Raw genomic sequence first — 20,095 nt, forward strand, 5'->3', positions numbered from 1 at the left:
ACTGTTAAAGAGCAATAATAACATGCACAGTTAGGATCAGGAACAAAGGATCAGAACCTAGTGTCCGGGCAACATTCATATATATTTCACAGGGTATGATATTCACAGCTGCTGTTGGCACAAAGTTGTTTTTTCTCCTGTGGAGTTAGTTCCTAAACCTTATCTCGGAAGTGGAAACAACTAAAACACTCTGAAACACTTCAAACATTATCCTCAGAAATTCCAAACTACAAGGCTAAAAAATTTAGATAAGCTAAATTAATTTCAAGACTTAACTGTAGTGAAAAAAAAAAAAAAGAGTCAATGTAAAGTTAAATACAAAAATAAAAGATGACATCAAGCTAATATCACCTTCTGGGATAAGAAAAAGATACCAGATTTTTATCTACTGATAAGAAACTAGCTTAGCAGATAAAAGAGAAGAAAAATACTTGAAACAATATGATCAGTATTAAAAAATGGTTATTTACTGTTATCTTTTATGGTGTAGGTAAACTCAAAACCAAATTACAGGTTTTTTTGGCTCTGCTTGAAATAATAAGTTGGAATAATTATGCCTAAACACCAAAGACACACACAAATGTTAAGAGGAATAGACTGGTACACTGGAATTCAAATGATGACTTTTGGTACTATTGGGCTTTTTTTGCTTGATAGGACATACATAAATCCTTCTGAATTCCTCAATCCCTTTTTATAGTTAATAGAAAAAGGCATGTCTCCTCATCCTTTACTTTCATGGTTTTTTAGAAAAAGAAAATTTCACCCAACATGCCTTTAAAAGTCTCTAAGGAGAATTCCACTACTTTATGTTTTCAGTATCCTCCTTGCCTCATGGATGCAGAGGAGCATCATCTCCATCCTGTTAGTGCTAAATGAAACAGGAAGAGCTACAGGATAAGACTAAAAACTGCTTTCGTTTATACTCATCCTTTTTATAAATATTCCTCTCTCCTGGTTTATTTATACATTCAGTAATAGTACATCCATCACATCTGTCTGTCCTTATTCCATCTCGGTATATATGCAGTTGAAGGACAAGAATTCCTTTGGTGAGGCTGCAGTTGCACCGGTGATACCCAGAGCTGTACATTGTTTATGGGTCTGTGACAGCATTGACAAATCATTTGCTGCTGCTCCAATAATCTACTCCAGAGGAGCTACTCAAGTGTCAGTCAGCAGATTTCTCTTTGCCACTACTTATTTAGTGAAAACAGATTACACTATTTCTGTGGTATTTTTTCTAGCTAACTTGTATCCTTGTACTTTTGCACACCATATCCTTTGTCATAGCTTCCAAGACATTTTTAAATGGCTCTGTCAGAAACACAACCATAAGTCTTGATTTTCAGATTTACTAAAAACTTCTTATCTTGCAAGCTGTCTCAAGAATACTCTCAGCTTCTCAAGGAAACAATCCTCATGGGTAACAAAGTTATGTCAGTATCAACAATAATTTTGCATCAGCAGTAACTAGAGAGACTTCAGGTATTTCCTTCTATTTAGAGTTCCTGAGAGACAACTGTCTAGGTGTTCCACTGATCACCTGGAAAATTTGCACAAGGAAATAGCCTGGTACCTGTCCCATGGAAGTAGTCAGAATTGCCCTTTGACAGCAAAACAGAGAATTTCTTACCCACCCTGTTGTAATATTCTTCTTCACCAATACACCAGCAAAAGATTATTTATGAAGTCATGTTTTCCAAGTCATTACATTTTTTAAATGCATGTCTAGATATTTTTTCAGCCTGATGCTTTAAGAAGATTCCTTTTACCCCAAAGCTGTATTCAAAAATGATGCAGTGTTATTTCTACTTCTAAAACACAATGATCTAAAGAATATACTTAAATATTTTGGAAATAAAATGTTAAAATATTTTTCATCTTGATGATACAATATCATGTTCATTTTCCCAGCAAAACCATTATAAAAACCCTTTGGAATGGACACTCATGGTCAGTTTTCCTCTTAGCTCTAGCAGCTTTAAATCTGTTAAAGCTTAAAAAGAGCAGACAAACTTAATGAGTATTTATCAATCTACATTAATTCTAAAGTCAGTGAAAATAGTGTTAAATGACCTCCTGTTTTCATAAGGAGTAGCAGAGCCTTTCTTCATTTATGGAGGAAACTAGCAGTTTTAACAAATCACTTTTCTTAAAAACAGAACTCATTCTCTAAACAGAAGAGGTTTGGGGTGGTCTGCTTTGTTGGGTTTTCTTGGTTTGTCTGCTTGTTTTTATTAAACAGCCAGAATACAGATTTCTGCTAAACCTTACTGATTAAGGATGTTGGGGGGTTTGTGGTTTGTTGTAGGTTTTTTTTTTGTTTGTTTGTTTGTAGTTGTTGGTTGGGTTTTTGGTTTTGTTCGGGGTTTTGTCTGAGTTTGTTTGCCTGGTTAGATTACTTGGCTTTTATGCTTAAAGAATAGGTGTAGCTATTCTAGGAAAAGGCACCTGATAACAGTAGAATTTTTGAATCTGAGACTGTTACACAAATGTTGTTGTGACACACATTTCCCTGATGTTATGCACACTGATTTAGCAGGAGTTACTATGCTAAATTAAACTGTTGCTCTTCAATCTATTTGGTTACTATCCTGTTTACAAAGACACCCAGTATTATAATCTAAGATTTTCTGATAAGAACAAATGCTATAACTACAGAATTTAAACACAATAAGCCAGAAGAACACTATTATGTTACCTGGAATATATATTAAACAGGTTTTCAAATAATTCTTTCACTCACTTAACCAGTGGAAAAAAAGTACAGACTGAATGCGTAGCAAGCAACTGATAACAGAGCATCCTTTCATGAAGCCCCAACTTTACAGTAGGTCGTAAATGAAACTACTTGCGTTTTCTTCACAGACAAAAAGATGGATGTATCATCTTTATGACTGATTAGATTTCCTGCCATAATTTTTCAAAAGCAACCTTTCTTCAAATAATCTGTTAATCTCAAACTAGACAGACTGTCATTTTCTGTTTTAAGTCTCTGATACCCCTTTTCTCCATCAAAGGACAGAAGAGAAATAGGAAGGGACGGCTATAAAGACTTCTGCCTGACTCCCGTGGAACTAGTGGCAAGAAAATAATGTATACACTCTCCTGTGCACTAAACAAGCATATGAATCTGAGTCAAATCAATATACATTGGTTCATCAGCACCATCCTGATTGGATTCATGGAGTGGTTATTAATTCTTGAGAACACTGTTTTACCTCCTGTAATATTAGTGGAGGATATTCAGAGTGCACACATACACATGTGAAAAAGGAATAGTGGCTAACCAGCTTGGGTGCAGAAATATCGTATTTATCAGTTTCTACCCATATCATCTGAAAATGTATTTTGTCTCCTCCCATCCTATACAATTACAGCTTCTTATTGGACCACCTCCCCATCCCCCTGACAAAGGAGAGTCAAAGAAATCCATCATTTTTTTACCTGACAAAAAGACCAACACAAACATGGTGTTGAGAAAGAAAACCAAGACAGCTGAAAAAAATGGATTATTAAATTTCTGTGGTTCATTATCATTCCAAATACAGCACCAAAAGAGATTCCTTAACTTGCAGTAATCTTGTTTCCTCAGTACCACATGTCTGTTAAAATATATAGTGAGAGTAATAACTTCTTCCCCAGCCTGCTTACACAATACATCTGTTCCATTGTGACCATCTTCTGATGTAAACAGAGAAGGGAAGTCACATAGATGAGAACCCACTGGAATCTGCCTTTTTACATTATTTACACATGAAGAGCAGAGTAATAGATTAATCACATGCTGTTGAAAAGTATGCTGTCCCCAAATCCGTCTCTTTATAGATGATAGATTAGGTGAATATATATTAATTTTTCTTAGACATTGCAGATGAACTGTATCAGCCACACAGAATACACAATCAGTCCTTATATTAATGAAGTAATTTATCACTCTTGTGAAAAAAACCCCAAACAAACCATAAATAAATGAGATGTGGGAAAAACAAATAAAACCTTGTATCACTAAATAGTGTGGCTCCGATGTTTTGAAACAAAAAATCCTGGGGCTTGGTACTGCTGCTACTTTTAATTAATTATGAGAGTTTCTGTCTGGACTATTCTTTCCCAATGATGCAAAGACTAATTGCATTCATTCAGTCACATTTTTTCCCCCATCAGACTGTGGCTGAGATTAGAAAGATGCAAAATGCCATTGGGCTGAGTGCAGGAGAAGCATCTCAAAGAGATCACATAAAAAATGTTCCATTCATTACATTGAAGAAAGTGATGCTAAACTTCCAGGCAACCTAAAGTGTTGCCACAACTCACCTTCAAGCCTTTTTAATCAGTTAATGTAGTTACCCCAAGCAATTAAGAAATAAAATGGGATATACACTTACTTTTCATTTATCTTCTCAAACAGTGGTGTCTCTTAAAGCCCACCTCCCAATACAGTTAATGTAGATTGTGTGCAGAGGAACTCTTTAATATAAAAAACCAATTTAACTTCTAACAGGCTTTTTATTTCTCCATTACAGTCACCGCCAAAGAGTAAGGAATTTTCATGACCAAGGTAAGGTTTCACTTGTCCTATTTCCATCTGAATGGCTATAAAATGACTGATTAATTTACTAAAAAATACCACATCTATTCATTTTCATCTGGCCCACATCACGGATCATTTCAAGTCCAAATCCAAGACTTACATTCACGTAACAAAAGCAGTACAACACTATTAACTATAGCTATCAGTTACAGGTAACTGTGGGCCTCTGCAAGTGTATTAAAAACAAACATGAAGGTAAGATATAGGGGAAAAAAAATTCAAGTACAATAAGACAGGGTTAGGTTAACTTCTAAAGCCTTTAATTTTTGAGAAAATACAGCTGACTAAGGCAATTCCAGCTAACAGTTTTCATAAAAAGGCCAGAAAAGCTGTCCAAATTAGAAAATAAGTACTTGTTTCAAAAAAATCACAGGTTGAATCGACAGAGTTAGAAATATGCATTGAAATAAGCTTAATTATTTTACTGGCAGCTTTTCTTAACATGAAATCAATTGACCATATGATCAGGGCAGCGAGGTAATACATTACTGGTTCCTTTGGTTTCAGATGTTAGCAAAAACAAAATAAGAGGGTATTCAAACTCATCTCTAAATTCTGCTCTTCAGTCAGACCACAAAGTGAAATATAAATTCTTCCTATAAAACAATAGAGACACTTCCCTCCACTATTAAAGAGGCAAATCCGATCCCTGTTCCCTGTCCTCTTGAGTTGCCTCTGCACTGATCTATAGAGTTAGAGTTCACCCATCCTGACATCATAAACAATCTACAGGTTACTCTGTGTCTGAAAATTCAGACCAAAGGTATTTTAAATCTGAATGATTTTTAAAATCTAACATAACAAATGATGACCAAGATCTTCAACAACTGGATCAAGAGCTACTGATCACTAACTAAAGTTCATGGAAAATATCTATGTTATCACTGAAAGCAATTGAGAAGAGTGCATGCAACTGGAATCTTTTCCAGAGGCATAGTTTCATCAGCTCAGAAAATCATGCTTATGCTAAGGAACTGTAAAAGATAAGATAGGGATGGGATGGGATGGAATGGAAGAAGCCACTAGGGAAAAAGAAAGCTAGAAAATAACAAGTGAGGACTAGAACAATGAATAAAAGCATAAGTCATTCTCAATTACAGTGTACAAAGAAACAAACAACTGGGTAGCATTTCTTTGATTTTTCTTCAAGCCACCAATCCCTCCATTAATATACATGCAGCCACACAATGTCTGTATATCCTTACAGAACTATAAATCTGAGGATTACTCATGTACTGCTCATGTTTCCTCTCATTCGTATAACCTAGTAATTCCAGTACGCCTCCAAAAACGTTTTTAAATAAATAATACACAAGCAATCAGCCCAGAGCGTATTTTTCCCTCTAGCTAGTGAGAGAGAATAGGTCTATCTTATGGGGTTCTTGTGCACTTACAAATTATTTATGTATCAAAGATTTATTGACCTTACCTTATGCATTACTAAAATGAAAATCATATAATTCTAAACCCTTCTTTTTATTGAACTGGAGAACTACCACTACCGTATTATACAGTTCTATCTCTGCTTGGACAGGTTGTTGTCTAACACTCCTGCTTAGATGGAGGGATGAAACAATATAATGAAGAATAGATTATGTTTTGGTTGTATAATGAAAATTCAAAGAACTTGTTCTCTTTCTAGTACTTTTCCACCTAAAAGTAAGAAATCTGAAGTTGACTGTGAATCAGTTACAGGGCTAAGAGAGTAAAAACACCACAAAAACATTAATGAAAGTCATGTAAACCCTAGTTCTTAGTCACTTTCTTAAAAAGTTATTACTGCTCCTGCAAATATTAAAATGGAGATTGAATACCTTAAACTACTATTTGCTTAAAAGATAAGCTATGTATTCTCTGGACATGTCTAATTACACACATAAAGAAGAGAAGGCAGGTTGTCAAAAATGAGAAGTTACAAAATATGTTTTGGGAGTTTTGAAGAACTTCTTTAAGAACTGATTTACAAAATGTTTTTTTCCTAGACTATGTGCCATTCAAGAAATAAAAAGAAATTGAGGGCGTTTTGTCTTAGCAGCCAAACTGACATTAAGAAGACATCCTTCTTCAAAGGTCGCATATGATGTATTCAAAAATGCATTACCATATCACAGAACAGCTGAGGTTGGAAGGCAGCTCTTGAGGCCTTGTCTAAGAACCCTGCTCAAATCAGGCCACTCAGAGCAGGCTGCCCAGGACCCATGTCTAAATGGATTTTGATTATCTCCAAGAACAGGTATCCCACCTGTGGAATTCATTATCTGTGAAGAGACTGTCTGTAATATCCATTATCCATCTCACTAAGAGTAAGCTGAAAGTAAAATGAAGGTTTTGCTCCAATGATACTACCTATAGTTTTAGAAGCATAAATAGTTTACAGGTAATACGTTCTTTGAGTAGACTACTCCAGCTAGAAAACATATTTTGGATTTTAAATTCTAAAGAATTGTTAAGTGTTCTGCAGACATAAAGGTAAGAATATCATATTCATCCATTAGAAATAAAAACATGAAAGACGGTAGGTATTGCTAATAGGTACTGCTATGTGTGCTACAGGATCTGAAGAGCCATTTGTAACAAACCAGTTGGTGACTGCTGAAGCAGAATCCCTGACTTAAACATGTATCCTCCCTCCTTGATGGCATGGAAAACATAGCGTGAAGAGCAAACAGAACTGCTATCCAAGAGTGAATGCAGACTGTTCTCAGAATAAATTGAGAAATATTGTGTTGTAGCAGTTCATTTGTAAATTCTCCTTAACCTCCTGACACATTCCCTTTCTCCTTTACTTCCCTTCTCTTTTATAATATCTTATATTAATTTATTTTTGGAAATAAAAGTGGAGATCCTAGTATAACATCTGGTAAGCATGCAGACACTTTGCCCCATAGATTACACCCAATAACACATTTTCGTAAACTGGTCAAATGGATTCTCTGTAAACATAAAGAATGCTTCAGCTATTCAGAATAAAAAATGTCAATAGAGTAAGAGACTGAAAGAAGTCTTTCACCTGCTGGGTTAAAAGAACAACATATGTTTAATTCCTAGAAAGGATTGCATGGGATGTAGCAAAGTTGGTTCTCATTTTCTAACAACCTGTTATCTACCAATGTACACAAATGCACAGACTTTAAATAGTAGAATCAATTTAGGTTTCAAAATTTGAAGTCTTCCTTGTGTGCTTTCTTTAATTAAGTCCTGAGACCATTATATTCCTATTGTACAATGACTAGGTAAAATGAATGTGGTTCCCTTCTTCCATGCCTCATAAAATCAGGAAAAAGTCATGAAGATCCTAGTTTTCGATAGAAGTTTGTTCATATACACACCACCTAGTATCTAACAGAGTATTGTAGAAAAACACCTGCAAAATATAAGTATACAATCGAGTGTCATTATTTAAATGTAAAATACTTTAAAGTAAACTCTACTACTATCAATATTTAACAGCTTTTGTAACTGACTTTCAAGTTAACTATATATTTATTGTAAATGTAGCTGTTCATGTAGAAAAGAAACACCGTAGTAGCTCAAGCTCATTACTACTGAATACAATCTTTGGCTAAAGGCACAGTTTTTCATCCTTAAAATGAATGTCTCAGATGATTGTTTTTTCCAAGGCAGATAAAGGAAAGATTCAGTCAAGGTGACAATTACCATCTGGCTAGCTATAGCCATTATGATGCTCCCAATTAAATTCAGATGCAATATTATAATGAATTTCATTAGAATTACAGTTAGCGTTTACCTTGAATATCACCATATTTGTATATTACTAGTATATTGCTTTTTCTATTACTATTAATTACTTCGTATATTATTAAAGTTATATATATATGACTGTTTGCTCTGAAGTCCAATAATGCGAAAGATAAAAATAAAGAAAAAATCAGTGTCAAGCTCTCCTGTGAATTTAGTTCCTTACGAAAGTAACTTCTTCATATATGGATGCTACCATTTACACTCTTGTCTTTGTTCCACACCCTTCTCACCCCATTTTGGGGACTGACTACTTCTCTGAGAGCTTGTTGGGAGTATAAATAAGGACAGGATCAAATTAAGAACAGACATAAAATCAGGTTAGACTTTCACTCTTTAAGTACATAACAAGCTACAGGTTGCATAGGGGTAGGGAACACTGCCCAACAGGATGAATACAGAACCAACCATGCCTTGCAAACTGTTGAAGAAAGCAAGAGTGTAATGTCTGAACACTCTGTATTACCTCAATAACTACATTTATAAAACTAGGAGAAAACCAAGAACAGGGTACTATTTAGTTATTTTTTAAGACTTAAATATTGTGAAATTTAATTTTCAAGTTACCAAAATTCAAAGAAATATATTTACTTACAAGCACGTCTGACTAAGCATATTCAGAAAACTGTTTCTAAAACAAAATTATAAAATTTAATATTTTGATTTTTATGGAATTATTTCACCCTCTAAACAAAACTAGACATAAGCAGAATTTTTGCTGCTGAATTCAATGGGAGCAAGAAAAGGTACTATACAAAAATCAATGTCCAAGTCTAATGAAAACAATGTTTTACTTAAAAGACAATATTAAAACACTATTACCTCCAGCAAGGATCTTCTCCTCCAAATCATTCATTTGTTTCTTGTATGCTTTTAAAGCAGCTTCTTTAAATGATGGTCGTATTCTTTTTTTCTTTGGAATTTCAGTAACTTCAGTAATCATTTCTGGGACATTCTGATTTTCATCCTCCCTTATTTCTACTTCAGGAGCCATGTCACTTTCAACTTCTAATAGCTCTTCACTGATCACACTGTCAAACTGTGCATCATATTGTTCCTCTGGCAGCATTGCATATGGAGTTTCATACAAAGACTGGTCCAGTTCATACTCTTGGACCTGCTCACTAGTTTCACTACTATTAGTTCTATTTTCTAGTTTAGCAAGGACTTGTTCCATTACTTCTACATAGTCTGTTTCATTCTCACCAGAGGGTTCAATTAATTCTTCCTCATACTCTGCTTTGTAGCAATAAGGCTCAGCATAAACATCAGAATCAAGTGTTGTACTTGATTCATTTGCAGTAGACTGAGATAATGTTCTAAACCTTCCCATAAAAGATGATCCACTGTCTTCATACCCACTTAAACTTTGTGTACTTTTATTCCAGACTACTTCTAAAGCTGACTTAGCACGCTGAAGCGTAGATCCAAATTTAGGAAAGCTGAAAGTCTTATCAGAAAGATCTATGCTTAATCGGCTGTGCCATGATTTAGGGGCGGCTTCCTCTGAGTCATCACTTGGTAGTTCACTTTGACTTCGGTACATCATAGGCAATCTGTTTTGATTCTGATAAGAGGAGATAGAATTTGTTTCCTGATAATCATCATATTGACCAGTCCACTGACTTTGTGTTTCGCTGTCAAGGCCTGGACATGATGGAGAAGTACCATCTAGAGTGTAATCATAGCTTTCAGTATCATACTGGAGGTCAGAACTTTGGCCCTTTCCAAAATCTGTCTGTTGGTCTGAAGGGCTGCTCATATCATACACAAAAACTTCCTGTGTGGATGAGTCTAGGCCCAAATCTGCCCCTTGTTCCAACTGATTCCAGTTTTTCCATGGGGAAAGATCATCCTGTAAAGAAAGCTGACTATCATCATAATGGTTTATGTCTCCAGATACACAGATTATTCCATTGCTTACTCCACTATCAACAGTTTCTATGTTCCCTGCTTCATTTTGTTCTGGATACTGTTGCATGTCTTGGGCAAAAGTCTGTTCCTGGGAACTGCCATACCAGTTTAGAGAATCATCTTGCTTTCGCTGCCAAAGTTCTCGATCAGAGGAAGACAACAATGAACTGCCATTTGTTCTGCTAAAATACTGGTTTTCTGAAAAATCCTCAGAGTAAGACTGACACAATTTTGAGAAATCTGATTCTGAACGGCTAAGCTTTGGTGTTGCAAAGTCATTCTGTAAATGCCATAAAGGAGTCACATCTGAATAATAGGTCTTTGATTGTTTTTCAATAGTGTCAAATTCTGGTGACTGACTGTCATAACTTCTTCTGTGTGAAAAGGTGCTATTGTCAGCAGTTCTGTCAAGATCTTTAGTGTTTGGGGACTCGGTAGTCCCCTTTGTAGTGCTTGTTTTTATGTGAAGTGCTGATTTAGATATTTTTGCATAACTGTTCTTATTTATATCTGATTCCAAGTCTTTATCACTGTCAGGTGACTCCCAGTCATGCATTTTAGATTTTGTCTCCACGGTTAAAAGTTTCATATCCATGCTTTCATATGTCTGAGAAGAAGGCAGTCCTCTTTCCTTTTTATCTTTTATTTCATGGGAAAATATATCTGTAGAAATTCCAATGCCAGTTCCCTTAAGTTTATAAGACTTTTTTAAAATCAAGTCTCTCTGTTGTGATGACTCAAAGTAAACAAGAATGGGTCTTGGCTTTGCATTTGGACAGTCTCTTTGCTGCCCAAGCCTTTGGGCAAACTCAATTTTAATAGTGCTTTGTGCCTCTGAGAATCCCATTTTTTCCATTAATATTTTGTAAACTATGCTTTCAGCTTTTTCAAGCCGCTCTTCAGGCACATTTAGAAACCTAAGACTTGCTTTGTTTCCTGGATGGCCTATTTGCTTAATGTAGTCATGTATGTCCCTAGTTTCTCTTCTGGACTGTACAAATCCAGTTCGCAATTGTTCAATTTCATTTTGCACAACTTCTACACTACTAGAAATTTCATCAATTGATTGTTTCAGAGCATTAACATGCCCTCTTAATTCTGAGAGTTCTGTTTCAATTTGACTTATTCCCTGAAGCTCTTTAAAGATCATTTCCATAACATCATGGGTTTGGCTAATACAACCTGTCGAACTAAAGCCAGGTTCAAGAGTATTTGATTTCTGGTGACGGCCAGTTCTGTCCAGAGATTTACTTCTTAACCCCCATGTTTTCCTCCATGAACTTAGCTCAGAGTCTGATGAGACGCATTCTTGGCTCTTTTTCCATTTTCTCAGTTTTCGTAAGGCTCCCAGCTTCAGTGTGTGTAAAGTGCGTTCACCATCTGAACTTCCATCAGAGGCTGCGAGGCTGCTCAAGCTTTTCCTGTTGCGTCTCACAGGCATTGTGTGGGATAAGTATTCGGTTTTCTTGCTATTAGTTTTTACTTCACTTAATGACTCAGAACATGAGCTATCATTTGAAGACAGGTCTTGAACTATATCTTCGTTATTAGTGTTTGCTACAAAAACATGCCTTTGCAGTCCATTGGCAATAGCAACTCTGTAACTGAATGTTGGAGAAAGTGAAAATTCTCTATTGCTCTCCTCTTCTTCAGTTGATAAGTTGCGAGCAGATGGGCACTTGGCAATCTTTTTAACAGTGCTTTTTAATGTATTTGAAAATTTTGGATTTTTTGTTTGTCCAATCTGAGTTAAGTCTTGTTCCTTTTTGCTCTGACAACTCTCTTTCCTTTTTGTACTATTTCCCGATTTCTTTGTAAACATTCCTTTGCAAATCTTATATATATAGGATGAGATCAGGCTCTTGAAGAGGGCAGAAACCATGGAGTGTAATTTATTTTAAGCTGTTTCCACAAAACACAATTTTTGTTCCAGAGAAGTATTTGTATCTCCAAAAGGGTCATTGGCAAATTCTTCAATGGAGACTATAGCCATAAAAACTACTGATGCTCTGGAATAATGTGACAGGAAAAAAAAAATCACATATCTGCTTGTTCGAAACAAAATCCTGATGAGGTTTGGTACATCTTGCAAAATCCCACTCTGTTGCACATGGCTTCCTAAAGTGTCTAAAAAGGAGGGAATGACATTACAATGGCTGCCAAGCAAACTTATAATTAAATAATACTGATCATGTTTTAACTAGGTTACAATGAAAACACAGACAATTCCCCATAATTATCTGAATAGATTTTTTCATGAATAATTGAAGCTGAAAACAGTTCTAGGCAATATTGTTAACAACAATTAATAAGCTATACTTATTTCCAGGTTTCTTCATCCAGTTTAAATTCTCCGACTTTAACAGAGATATTAAGTTTAAATGCGCTCTGCTTTCTTTCAGAGTACTGACATTCCAATTTAGATCCACATGATAAACGACAGAGATCAAAAAACCTGACAGAGTAACAAATGGTTACTAGCTAGTAAAACAGAAGTAGAAAGTTCTCTTTTGCTTTGTCTTTTGGAATAAGGTAGGATTCAGGTACAAGTGAATATTGTACCCATGAAGTGCTGTTCTGTCTTGAGATTGAATTATGTACGTGACTATGGTTTGTGAAATAGTTGCTTTTGATACCAGACTTTAACATTCTATGATAAGCCAGGACTCAAACATGGGCTTATCTCCTTGGTTTCTCTTTTTTCGGAAGTAAAAGGAAAATAACTTATAGAACGTAATGGAAAATAACGACCACAAATGGAAATTCTCATCCAGGTTATTAAATTTGACATTTTTCTGGTAACAGAATAAAACAACCCCAAACCTATACAAAATATGGTTTACCAGTTGCAGGACAAACTGGTGCCATTACAACAGGAAAGCTATTTGATCTAAAATAAGTCTTAAAAGCTTCCATGAGGTATCTGGAAGTTTCTAGTCCATAAAACAAATGCTTGTTCTCCATAGAAATGTAGCCAATACATTTTTAACATGTCAATGTATTCTTCTGTACAGCATATTATTCATCTCCCAGTGTCATAGCTGAGGAATAAAAAAAAGGCAAGAAAAATCCATCAAATAAGTAGTTCTAAAAATGGCCATTTTGGTTTCTAAAGCAGCTAAAAATTCTTTGGCAGAATAAGAAGTCTGTTTAGACACAGTGTATACGAAGGGTTAGAAACTGCTCTGTCATGTTTTAAGAGGAGTAGAGAATATGAACTGTCCTAGTCTGCAAACATCCTGTGTCTTTAAGAAACATAATTTTCCACTGACACACCTCAAGGTCTGGTCTTTGTATTACATAATTTGTCTTCATTGACCTTACTATTATAGTCTATATATTTATTCATTACATATATATACACATATGTAATGGCAAATAATAAACACTAACCTCTGATAAATACTGCAGCAGCAAAATGCACTGTGCTGCATAGAGCACAGGCAAAGCTGCTAAAAGCCTGGTTGGCTTCTGGAATCCTGAACAGAGGATGTAAACAGACTCATTTCTTTTCCAGTTATAACAAAATTGGGATGCAGAGTGAGTAGAAAAACAGAAAACATTCTTCACTCTTCCCAAAGTGGCTATTTATTATTTTATAAAAAGGTGAAATATCTGTGGGACACGAATCACGTTTTTAACGCATATACATCAGCTTAGTCCTTGCCACCTCTTTTTCTTTTAGGCTTATGCTTAAAGTAGCAAGAGTGAATTAAGAGCAAGCAATATTTGGAAGCAAAAGAATGCTCAATGAGACTGCATGCAATTTTCAAGGAATGCAAATGACATCTCTCAGAATTTTGAGAAGTTTTCACTAGAGCTGAGGCTGCCTTGTTTACACATATTATTAGTAGAGAAAGGAACCATCTCAGGACAGTTTTCAATGTCAAAGGCTTGTTTCTGGATGTAGTAACACTTCTTAATCATTCAGCTCTTACACTGAATGTTTTTAACCATTTACTGAACAAGATTTCAAGTGTGATTGCCTACCACCTCTGCCCACATGGCCACAGATTTTTAAAGGCCCTCTTATATAAACTTCACTTACACGACTTGGACATTCTTCAAAGGACTTCAAATCAAGAATGTATAAACAAGCCAGAAGGCTTGTTTCCTGTCTCAGTCTAAAAAGCATCAAGAAATAATGAAGTTCTCACTGGAATTTGGAACATTTCCATTCACTTTAAATAAAGTTTAGTGCTTCTCTGTGAAGAACCTTGATTTCTTAAGCAAGCCATATACACATATATGTATGTGTGTGTGTGTTTGTTTTATCCAGTGTCTAATCAATGCCTTTTATCAGAGATAACTGAAAGTATAACAAATAGCAGAACATTCAGCACTGAATTTATTTAAACCCAGTTTCTGACAACGCCACAGAGAATTAAAAGATGTACTGTTACAAACACAGGGAGATGTGCTAAATGGAGCAGATTTATGTTCTCTCATGCGAGTTCTATTCCAACTCAGCTGTATTAGTCATATGATCTGTTAATCAGTTTACAGCCTACCATTGCTCTGTCAAAAACTCATTTTTTACAATAGGATGTCTACACATGGAATCAAGTTTGAGTCATTACAGGTTTCACTCATTTTTTTCTGTAGAGATTTGCATAAGTTCTTCTTAACATTTTAAATCAATGAAAAGTTAAAACTCCATAAGATAAGGAACAGTCTTTCAAGAAGCACAGAGAACTAAGTCAATTATCTGAATGAGCTGCAAGTTGTCATTTGGAGAGTTTCTTGCTTTATCCAGGTCCCCTGATAAACCATTATGATCTCACTGTTTTAATTCTCACTTTGCTTGTTTATTTAATGAAACCATTTTTATGATGAAGTTTGACATCACTAGGTAAACCCATCCTAAGCATAAGGAATTGTTGAAATGTTACAGCAGTGAGGTATGACTTTATGCTAGATGGTAATAGAGCAGGAAACTAGAAAGTGTTACGGAGTCTGAGACTAGATCTAAAATAAATTCTTAATGGGGTCCTTCTATGAAGAAAGGAAAAACTGACACTTTCATCAACTTTTACCCATAGCAAGTCTGAAAAGAGTTTTGTCAATCAACTTGATGGTGAACGGATAATGCAGACCAGTTTCAAGCATATTCAACTGGATTTGTTGATAACAAAGCATTGTCAAAATAAAAATGTAAGTTGGAAGCATCATTTATAAAGGATCTTATTCCAAGTCTAAAACTAATGTGTCAGGTAGAAGCGGGGAGGAGTGGGCTGAGTTGAAAATGATAGATTTTTAAATAATGCAAACAGAGTATTTTAGTTACATATCTGAACACCAGACCCCTATTTCAAAAAATTATTTTAAAAAATCCATCCCTTTATTTTGATAAAAAAAGAAAAGTGAATCATCTCAAAAATATGATTTCAGTATTTAAATAGACTAGCTAGATCACTGTACAGCTTCTATTCAGACCCTAGAAAATGAAGCTGCAGAGCAGCAGCTCTCTCCAGTAAGAGGTAGCTTTTTGGATGCAGACTGTCCTCTTATAAAGCAAGAACCAGGCAGAACCATAGCCTTGCTCAGCCTTCACGCTACTAATCAACTACAACGGGTCTGTGAGTATTGAAAGGGGGTAGGCAAGAAGATGAGACTGAAATGCAGTTTCTCCCTATAAATTACCCTAGGACAGTTCACGTTCACAACACCAAGATGGTTCATGTTCACAACACCAAAACAAAACCAAGAAGCCTTCATCTGCAGCAATACTACTCTGTATTACTGCCAAAATAGTGACCAGAGTCTATAGACAGAAACATATTTCTGTGGGATGCAAAATACTCCACAGAAATTAACTGATCAATTAAACATAAAGAAAAAAAGTGTAAACAGTCAACCCTGCATCTGCAGAAACTGAGGCCAAGAGAGGTTCTCTTACCATCAGGAACCAGTAACAGAATTCAGATATAGAGATTTATTAATTATGACCTTTTACTAGTCTTATGCTTGCCTGGGAATAAGGTTACCTTGACATAAGTCTATCTGCCCTCAGCTCAGGTTTGCTGGGTGAAGCCTATGCTCCCTTCCTTTGACAAGCATTACGGTGTACACTTCACATTGCTTCATTAATTTACTGTAACAGGAACATTATACTGACAATCATCTCAGATGACCTAATTCAGAAGAACTTAATTTAGAGCCCTTATCTGCTCCTTTACATTCTTCCTAAATTCTCCTTGTTCTCTTAACTACTGACATTTTTAATCTGTGTAATTTGTGAGTCTCTTAAGGTAAAATGACACTTACCTTAACACTGCATATACTATGTGGATGACCTGCCCGAAGACCCTGGAAAGGCAGGGACAAGAGCAATGAAGAGATCTGCTTTCTCTTTTGGGTAACTACTCATTGTACCAAGAATTCCTCAGGTTTTCATGGCAGGAGACTTCTGCCCTATGCCTTCAGCCCCTCCAACATTCACACAAAAGTGTGGAGTGCTATCAGCACTCTCACCCTTTGGCTAGGGAGCTGTTTCTATTGTCCTTCAAAATTATTTGGAAAGGTTACTATATCTGCTTATTTACCTGGTGATATCTCTTCATGATTTCTGCTATTTATGCATATCTAACCACCCTAAAAACATGTTGCCTTATGAGAACGTAAAAAGTAACCACCAAACTGCTGATTCAAACTCCAGTCTTAAGAGCCTACAGTCTGCTTATTTTTTAACCCACAAGGCCTCCTGCTGTGCCCTGAGGAGGCTGCACATATATTCACGGGGTACACTACAGAATCCAATCTAAAAATATAACAGTCATGTTGCAAGACTGGTCATTCATAGCTGTTACATATCTCTTCTGTGAGCATACAACTTAACAGAGTTTAATGAAAACAGATGGAAACAGCACACGCTTAAACCTGACTGGCTCATTGTGATTGAGAACATCTCACCCAGAAATCATATATAGAACTTTGTGCATCAGTGAATTAACACAGTAGTTAAACAGTTGCAATTAAGTACTTTGTAATGTATAAAGGCACATTGCCTTTGGATTAGCTTAGAAGAAAACATAAATTCCTAGCAAGCTAAGATGAGTAATTTTCTGGAGAGAAAAGTCATCTTCACTGCTTCCCTACTATTATGACCACTTTGGAAAAAGAGAGGATTTTTTTTTCTTTGTTCAGAAGAAGAATTTTTTTTTATTTTTGCAATTATTGTTGAAGACAGACAAATTGAAGAAAACCCCACTATTTTACAACAATTTGCGGAATTACTTTTTTAGTTATGCTATTCTCTACACCTTTGTATTTGTAATATTTTCATTTTTCTCTATGAAGTTTTGTTAAGACAGCAGAGGCTATTGCAATTCATTTGTTTATGAACTACTACTAAGATTGTTGAAGGCATTTGGAAAACTATTTCTTTAGAAACTAATCTATAGAGTGGTATTTACATTACAAACATGAAAACTTGTATTTGAAGCAACTGCTCTTAAAGGTCAATGGCCTTAACTAGACTAAAAAGAAAGGAAGAGATGTGCCAAATCCAGCAGATTCATACGGAGATGTAAAAAGCTATAGAACAGGTAAAAATGGTAAAAGGTAAAATGTAGCCCATCTGTAGAGCAGTAGATAATGTAGGCCAGTTGGATGTGCACACAAGAAGAGATTGCAGGTGATTTGAAGAACAGCTTTCATCTTATTTGACTAAACATACTGACTCCTTTCTCTTTAATGTTTCTAGTTGTTTCCTTGACTTATTCAACTAAAAAAAGAAAAAAAAATACACTGTAGCATAAACAAGGTGGTAATAATGACATTTTCTCCCTCTTACAGCTGTACTCATGATATATGCTGTCTTACATAAAACCTTGTTTTTAGTCAATATCCAGCTCAAAAACTGTTAAGATTGAGACAATTTCACCAAATAATTAATTTCTATTTAAATGCAGACTACAAAAGGAATGGAAAACATGAGGACGGGAAAGTTATTTGCTGCCAATATGAAGATTACTGTATTACTAAGTCAGTACCAGACAGCTTACTTAGACTATTACCTGCTTGCTATTATGTCAGATTACTGTAAAATAAAAGAGTTACTATATAATAATCACAACTTATTTAGTGCCTATTAAAAATGAAAGTAACAACATACATTTTGACTTAATCTCAGTTCTGTCCCTAGTTTTGCCTGTGTTTGAATAGAGGGTCTTTTAAACATTACACCCTAAAACCTCAAGAGATTTATTTTACATTGAAGCATAACATATGCAGAGAACGTATTTACAGTATACTGAGAATATTCAAAGTTTCTTTTAATACTAACATTTCAAAAATTTCAGAAATTTTTCAGGATAGTGATTCCATCAGAAAATACAATTAAACAAACCAAAAAAACTCCCCCTCCATTTTCTTTCAGGTAAGAATTTTAATCCTCCAACTATACTGCCCTGAGCCTTAGAATGTGCAACGCATTGCCCTGAATTAGATCTCTCTAGAGTTTACCATCAACTCTGTGACCACGTGTGCACTACATCCCTCTACAGCTTTGATTTTTTTTTCTTTCTTTTGGGTTTGGGGGAATTTTTTTTAACTACATACAAAACTTCCTAGTGAAATGTTTACAGTAAGAGAACAATTTTACATGGGCAAAGTAAGCCCTCAGGATTCCATTCCTTTGCACACAGAACTTACAAGTTTTCTAAAATCCAGTGAACTAATAGTTCCATCAAACTTTTAGAACAAAAAGTTATAAAAAGGAAAGTTTTTGATAAAGTGGTCTTTCATTTGATAAATGGTAGCAATCATCTGTGATACTTGCATTTGAAAAATACCACAAGCACAGATGACTACAAGTACTGTTGACAACAATATACACTCGGATGAGTAAGCACACACAGATAGAAACCATGCTTAACACCTGAAATAACATTCATTGGTAAGGATCTAGATATAAAACATGTTTCTAAATTTGCTGCAAAAACTTTGCTAAATCAAACCCCTCTACTGTCTTTGCTTCAATATACTGACAACTGTGATACTCAGATTTGTACCTGAAAGCAAGAACCTCTGCTACCAAACTAAGTGAATGACACAAATGAGAAGAAGAAAACCAGTGTAACAACCTTCTTAGCTGCCAAAGAATTTTTATGCTTCAGAGCTTCAGAACTGTAATGGTCTCACAAGGCAGAAGCTATTACACTACATTCTTCCTGGATTTTCACAACACTACAGTTAATGGAAAATTTGGAATTTTCAGTCCTCATTGATGCTTTAGTGAATTGGGAGATATTCTGAGTATTCTCCTACCGTGCAATACTCTGGAATACCAGTACTTTACCTTAGATTTCCTAAATGTTTTCACAGCAATATATAGTCATTATGGTAATGTGCTGACATCACTGCAGGATCAAGCAAATGGTATAGTGACAGAAACCCTTTATACAACTCTCCAACTTGTGTATATTCCCCTGAAAGAACCGTCATTTATCTTGCATCATGGCTTTTTTCTTTGAGATGACAGCTAACCTTAATTCATAATCATAATTTCTATCATTATATCCCTTAGAAAATGAATTTGTGATGAATTAACCGTGCTTTAAACCTTAAATTCTACTTTTCATTCTACTTAATGCTTTTAGACTTAACAGCATTCTCTTGCTGCTTTTCTCACTATGTTGATTTAGATGATAAGATTTAGCACTGACTTTTAGAATATTTGTATGTATCAAGTAATCTTACATTTTCAATTGCCAGATCATAGTTGTGTATTACACTAAAGAAAGGCATCTGTTTTATATAATCACCGACAGAAAACAAGTATAGTGTCACCCTCTGTCTGAAAAATAGCCACAACTTTATAGACAG

The 20,095-nt window shown here is 35.3% G+C and overlaps 1 protein-coding gene across 1 annotated transcript in view; it reads right to left on the reverse strand.

Annotated features, from left to right (window-relative positions):
* The window catches only part of UNC13C (unc-13 homolog C), a 136,382-nt gene that overhangs the window by 114,623 nt on the left and 1,664 nt on the right, over positions 1-20,095 (reverse strand). Inside the window, exon 2 of the mRNA XM_066196662.1 lies at positions 9,176-12,394. Within this exon, the coding sequence (XP_066052759.1) occupies positions 9,176-12,149 (2,974 nt within the window). The 5' untranslated portion in view covers positions 12,150-12,394. The remainder of the gene's footprint in view (positions 1-9,175; positions 12,395-20,095) is intronic.

This window comes from Chamaea fasciata, unplaced genomic scaffold (assembly GCF_029207755.1).
Source record: "Chamaea fasciata isolate MVZ Bird 193981 ecotype frontalis unplaced genomic scaffold, bChaFas1.0.hap1 SCAF_14, whole genome shotgun sequence".
Lineage (NCBI taxonomy): Eukaryota > Metazoa > Chordata > Aves > Passeriformes > Sylviidae > Chamaea > Chamaea fasciata.